The 6,177-nt window shown below is 37.3% G+C and overlaps 1 protein-coding gene across 1 annotated transcript; it reads right to left on the bottom strand.

The window, feature by feature from the left end:
• Positions 1-4,839: 4,839 nt before the first annotated feature.
• On the bottom strand, positions 4,840-5,774 carry LOC123856413 (olfactory receptor 5W2-like). Its single transcript, XM_045892615.1, is given in 2 exon segments — positions 4,840-5,612; positions 5,615-5,774. Coding segments are annotated over 2 exon segments (933 nt in total).
• Positions 5,775-6,177: the final 403 nt, after the last annotated feature.

Below are 6,177 nucleotides of genomic sequence, written 5' to 3'. Positions count from 1 at the left end.
GGAAAAATGAAACTGAGCCTGACAACTTTTCAACAGTGTCTGTTCTTTGTCCTTTGGTTCTAATTATTGAGAAAGTCAGTTTAATATGGACGTTCCCCAAATCCGTGGGTAATGATGTCTCAACTACAGATTAGGGTCCAAGCCTAACATAAGAACCAGGTCCTGTCACATTACTTATATTATGTCTATCTCTTTATTATTTTAAAGTTGACATTTTTAATATATATTTCAGGAGTAGATTTACCCTTTGCATAGTGTTCTATATTCCATATTCTTACCCCTTTTCTCTCCCATCCTAAATTTTACTGCGATTATTTTCAATATTGGATAAGCCATTAAAATATCACAAACCTCTTTTTGTGAAAGAAAATAAATGCAATTTACTGAGACCATTTCTCAATTAATTTTATTTCCATGTAAATATGTGTGCATTGTAGCTTACTTGCTTTATTATACTCTCTCTAAAAAAAACTTCCTCAAATTTTAACTCCTATATGATTTTTTTGATACCCCCTTCAATTATAGATGGTAAGTCACATCCTAAGCCTCACTAGAATCTTAAGTGTGCTTCTTTTAAAACTCTTAGAATTTTCTATCTAATCTTGTAGTTGTTTGTATCTGTGTTTTATCCCTCTACTAGACTGATCGTTAATTATTGTCCCTTATTTGATGCCTTGCTTCTTTATCACATATTTTCTCCAGTGTAGATCTTGAGTAAATTTTTATGAAATAAACATGAGCATTTTACTATTGATTGTTTTTAATTTAGATTACATACCTATAACTTTTTCTCTTGCAGTTTTTTTTTTGTTTCCTTCTCTAGAAGGGTACTGTATACATATGTGACTATTGCAAAATATTGTCAAGTATGGTGACTTATTAAAAAACAATTTGCAAATATCACCAAAATTAAAGTCTGGCTCATAAACTCTTTCCCCAAGAATAGGTTCAGTCTGAAATCTCTTGACTGGTAAGCAAACAGCTGAACTTTCTGGGAGAAGCTATCCTCTGACAGCAAGAGATGGAATCAGAAGGCAACAGATGGTGGGATCACAGTTAGGTGGGCTACTGGAACATGACCCATAGACAAAGTGTGGCAAAAAGCCTAAGGAAAGCATTAAACCAAAGGTGAGGTTGAATAGTGGGAGAAGGTAAATTAGACAAAAAAGCCATCTGACAGTGAAAATGCAGGCTGGGTTATAAACCAAAATCATAGTTCTATTCACTGCAGTGGAAACTATCTTTAAAAATAGGTTTTTGTCCATACAGCTCAGTGGTGAATTAGGGCTCTGGTCAATGTGGGCTGTCAATAGGGAAGAGTGGAATGACAGCTTGATGCCAATGAGAAACAAGTGTTTCATCTTAAATACTGAGCAGAAAATGTCTACTACAGTGTATGGGTTCATCACAACAGATGGATATTTGTTCCTTTGTTGTTAAGTGTATGTTGGTTCAGAAACCCCACAGAGGGTAGGGAGAGATGGAAGAAAGAGGCAGACCACTCCAGATTGGTAGGTGGCAGGTGTAATGAACTTGGGCAGCCACACAATGAGCAGATCTCCACTTCTGCCCTCCAGAATCTTAAAAGTTTATACGGAGGCCTTAAGTGGGTTCAGTCATGTATACCATCCAGGTGGTCTCAACACCACATTGATCTCTCAAGGCTATGTGTTTGGAACAGTTCAAACTGTGGGATTGGTGGGCAGAATGTACATTCCAAGCACAGGGGAGGAGTGAGGATCCTCTGATTCCTTGGGTCCAGCTCACAGGTCAACCAGTGATCACATCCTCTCCATGACCTCCTCCAACAACATCTTATTTCAGCTGTGGCCTTCAGGATAAGGTCACACAGGATAACATAAAATGAGGTACTCTGGGATTAATTATCTAAACTCATTTCTTGGCAATGTGAGGTCTGAGACTAAGATCAGAACTCTTTCAGACATCTGGCTTGGACTTGGGAATGGTGTGGCCAGCATGGGTAGCTGTGAAGAAATTTTTGCTCAGCTCCAACCAGGAGTAAAGGAAGCATCAGGAAAAACAAGTCCCAAGGTGGCTGGGCAGAGAGCTCCAAAGAGGACCTGAGGCTACGAGGTACAACTAGAATCTGAATGACTGGGTGAGCAGGCTCTAAAGTGGATAAGGATCGATCCTGGAGACACCATTTCATGACAGGATGCCATGACTGATGCCATGTTTTCTTTCAGCACCAGAGTTTAGTTCCTGAGAGGGAGTTAGGTGGCTCTGAATGATCTTAGAAACTCCATTATCATCCTCAGGAAAATAGATATATGCCTGATTATAAAAATATCTATGTCTTTATAATATATATATATATTAAAGCTATGTTAAAGAGATGAAGACACTGAGTGTAAACAAGACTAGTAATCTACAGTCACACAGCTAACAAGTAAATGATAGTATAGAGATGTGAACTAGGTCTGTCTTCTTCTGAATTCCAGTTCTTATCTTAAACCCTCTCTCATCTTTACCATTTTTTAAAATGAAAATAAAACATAAACAAAAACAAAAACAAAAATCCTGGTTTCCTGATCATGTGTAAAGGCTATTAAATTAAAATCTTTAAAAGAAAAGATAAAGAAGAAAAAAATAAATATCTATTATTTTTACACATATATAAAAGCTGGGTAGTGAATTCAATTTTGTATAACGTGAAAAGGTTTAAGCTTTACAGATAGGAATATATTTAATACAATTTCAATAAAATACATTGCGATGCGAAGGGATTTGGACAGTGATGGAGAGGTGCTGATAAATGATATACTCTATGAACAACAAATAAATTATATGAGATTGTAAAGTAAAATATTCAATAGATAATGAAATATTTGATTTGTCTTAAAACTCTTCAATCAGTAATGAAAGACTAATAACTTGCTGAAAATTGCATCTTTTAAATATGTTATTTAATTCTTATGATATATTGAGGTACACTTAGCCCATTTTATACACTAAAGGAAAACATAAAAATCGGGAAGAAGATTTAAATGAAAAACCTTTTACCACCATTGCTCTCTCCTCCTGGAAACAGAAAAAAAATGCCTTTATGTTCCCTTCTTGACAATGACCTAAAATAAAAAGAATACTCTTGAAAACCTCTTGTTATGTTTTTCATGAATGGATTAATTCTTAGTGATGACAGTGCAAACAACACATGCAATTAATTAAGTTTATGGGAAAGATATAAGATTACTTAACATCCAGCTACTCAGCAATGGCCAGTATTAAAATTGTGTTCATTTCACAGATGCACAGAGATCCAATTATTACAAATAGAATTCTATGTAAATATTACTTTGTTTTTTTATTGAACATATTATTAAGTTAGTAAATCCTCCTTTCTTTTTTTAAAATTTTATTACGTTATGTTAATCACCATACATTACATCATTAGTTTTTTTATTGTTATGTTAATCACCATACATTACATCATTAGTTTTTGATGTAGTGTTCCTCATTGTTTGTGTATAACACCCAGCGCTCCATTCAGTACATGCCCTCTTTAATACCCATCACCAGGCTAACCCATCACCCTGCCCCCCTCCCTTCTAGAACCCTCAGTTTGTTTCTCAGAGTCCATAGTCTCTCACCATTCATCTCCCCCTCCGATTCCCCCCCTTCATTTTTCCCTTCCTACTGTCATCTTTTTTTTTTTAACATATAATGAATTATTTGTTTCAGAGGTACAGGTCTGTGATTCAACAGTCTTACACAATTCACAGCACTCACCATAGCACATACCCTCCCCAATATCTATCACCCAGCCACCCCATCCCTCCCACCCCCACCACTCCAGCAACCCTCAGTATTATGCTGAGTGAAATAAGTCAATCAGAGAAAGACATGTATCATATGATCTCACTGATATGAGGAATTCTTAATCTCAGGAAACAAAATAAATCTTCCTTTCAATTTAAATTGTATCAATTAGGGATTTAAAAAAAAATTATTAGTGTAGTGCTATGAACACATCAATGAGACTGAGTCGTCTTTCCAGTGGCCTTTGGAAAAGGTGCGGGTCCTTTATCTTCAACTTTCCTTTGTGCAGCTTCTATACAGTTGTCAACAGCACCATATCTGTTCTCCAGAGTGAGGGCAGGAAGGGAAATCCACAAGCTGATGTGCACTCTGAGATGGAGTATGAATCTAGAACAATTGATCCTGAGGATGTCTGCTGATATAACTGGGCCAGAATGATGAGGAATACATGGTCCGTAAAGATCTTTACTGCAAATGATCCCTCCTTGTCCCTGATGGTTATTTAAGCCTAGGCCAAAAGAAAAGATGTGCAGGAAGATTTAATCCAAGATGAACATACTAGAATAATATTTAAAAAACAAGTTTCTGTGTGAGTGTGTTTGTGTATGTGTGTGTGTTTGTGTGAGAGTGCATGAGTGTGTGTGTGTGTGTGTGAATTTGCAAAGGCTCCTTTGCATCAGTTTCGCAGGGGACACTCATGCATTTATTTAACAAATGTTTTAAGTGACATTTGGACCTGAGCTTTGTAAATAATAAAGTAGAAATATTAGCGAACAATACTGGAAAGGGCGTTGCATTTGTGGAACTTTGAACAGAGAAGCCAAGTATGAAAAGATCCTTTTTGCAAACCAGGAATTGAACCTAGTATTACTCTTCCTTTGTTTGAACAGAAGACCAAGATCAATAATGACTCTTCCCACACTCAATTTAGTATAATGATAAATAATAGGAAAGATCTAGAAAGTTGTGTTGGTGAGACTATAGGAATGTATGTCAAAGGACCTCAGTTTCAATTTACAAGAATCTTTGAATAAATACCATTGGGTGAAAAATACAACTTCACCCAGAACATAATTTAGTGCTGATTACTTTTTTCAGGACACCTTTCACATCCTTATTCCTTAAGCTGTAGATGAGTGGGTTTAACATAGGAATGACCACCGTGTAGAAGACAGAGGACATTTTGTCTGTGTCCATGGAGTAACTGGAGCTGGGTCGGGAATACATGAACAGGAGTGTGCTATGAAATATAGCCACTGTGGTTAAGTGGGAGGTGCATGTAGAGAAGGCTTTGCATCTCCCCTCAGCTGAGTTCATTCTAAGGATGGTAGTTACGATGTAGCTGTAGGAGAGGAGGACGGTGATGATGCTGCACCCCACCACACAACCAATGAAAGTGAACATCACTATCTCGTTGATGGATGTATCTGAAGATGAGAGGGCTAGCAAGGGTGGGATGTCACAGAAAAAGTGATTGATGATACTGGAATTGCAGAATGACAATCGAAATGTGCAGCAGGTGTGGATTGCCAAATCCACTAGGCCCACAAAGTAGGCAAGGGACACGAGCTGGATGCAGATTTTCCTGGACATGACGATTGTATAAAGAGGTGGGTTACAAATGGCTACATACCTATCATAAGCCATGACAGCCAACATGAGACATTCCACATCTGCAAAGACCCCGAAATAATACATCTGAATTGCACATAAATTATATGGAATCCTCTTTTGTTCAGACAAGAAGTCAGCCAGCATCTTGGGAGAGACAGTGAAGGAGTAGCAGACATCACAGAAAGACAGATTGCTCAGGAAATAATACATGGAGTCCAGCTGGAGTCCAGCTTGATCAGCAGGATCATCCCTAGATTGGCAATCACGGTTATGCCATAAACTAGCAAAAAGAGCACAAAGAGTCCCTGCTGTACATCTTTCCTGCCAGAGAGTCCTAGGAGCATGAAGTCAGTAGTCACAGTGCAGTTCTCAACAGCCATCGCTCAGATCTGGGAATCCCTGCTTGTGAGAGATGGAAACAGAGCCAGGATTAGCATCATCTTACCATTTTAGCAGGTAAACTGCTGGTCTTATTTTTCTGTATTTAGGAAGAGAGACAAGCAATGTCAGGACTATTTAGGTGAAGCAGACTGTCCTGGAAATATAGACAAATCAATATGAATGATTTGATAATTATATTACCTACCTTCGTACAGCACTGTACAGAATTTGTAGCACATTTTTATTCAAATTAAAGCATGCTATTTGCATACCAACATATGTTGTATTTATGATAAGTTTTGCTAATTGTTTCTTCTATAAGGAAATTAATCTCCTCATTGTTTGAGGCAATAGTTCTTACAATTATTTGGGCAGATAACCACGTGTTCAGCAAGGTATTTT

Source organism: Mirounga angustirostris, unplaced genomic scaffold, assembly GCF_029215605.1.
Source record: "Mirounga angustirostris isolate CCGP_5_RB_7025 unplaced genomic scaffold, mMirAng1.0.hap1 SCAF_13, whole genome shotgun sequence".
Classification (NCBI taxonomy): domain Eukaryota; kingdom Metazoa; phylum Chordata; class Mammalia; order Carnivora; family Phocidae; genus Mirounga; species Mirounga angustirostris.
The sequence above is the reverse complement of the archived record's forward strand: the minus strand, read 5'-3'. Positions and strand labels throughout refer to the sequence as shown.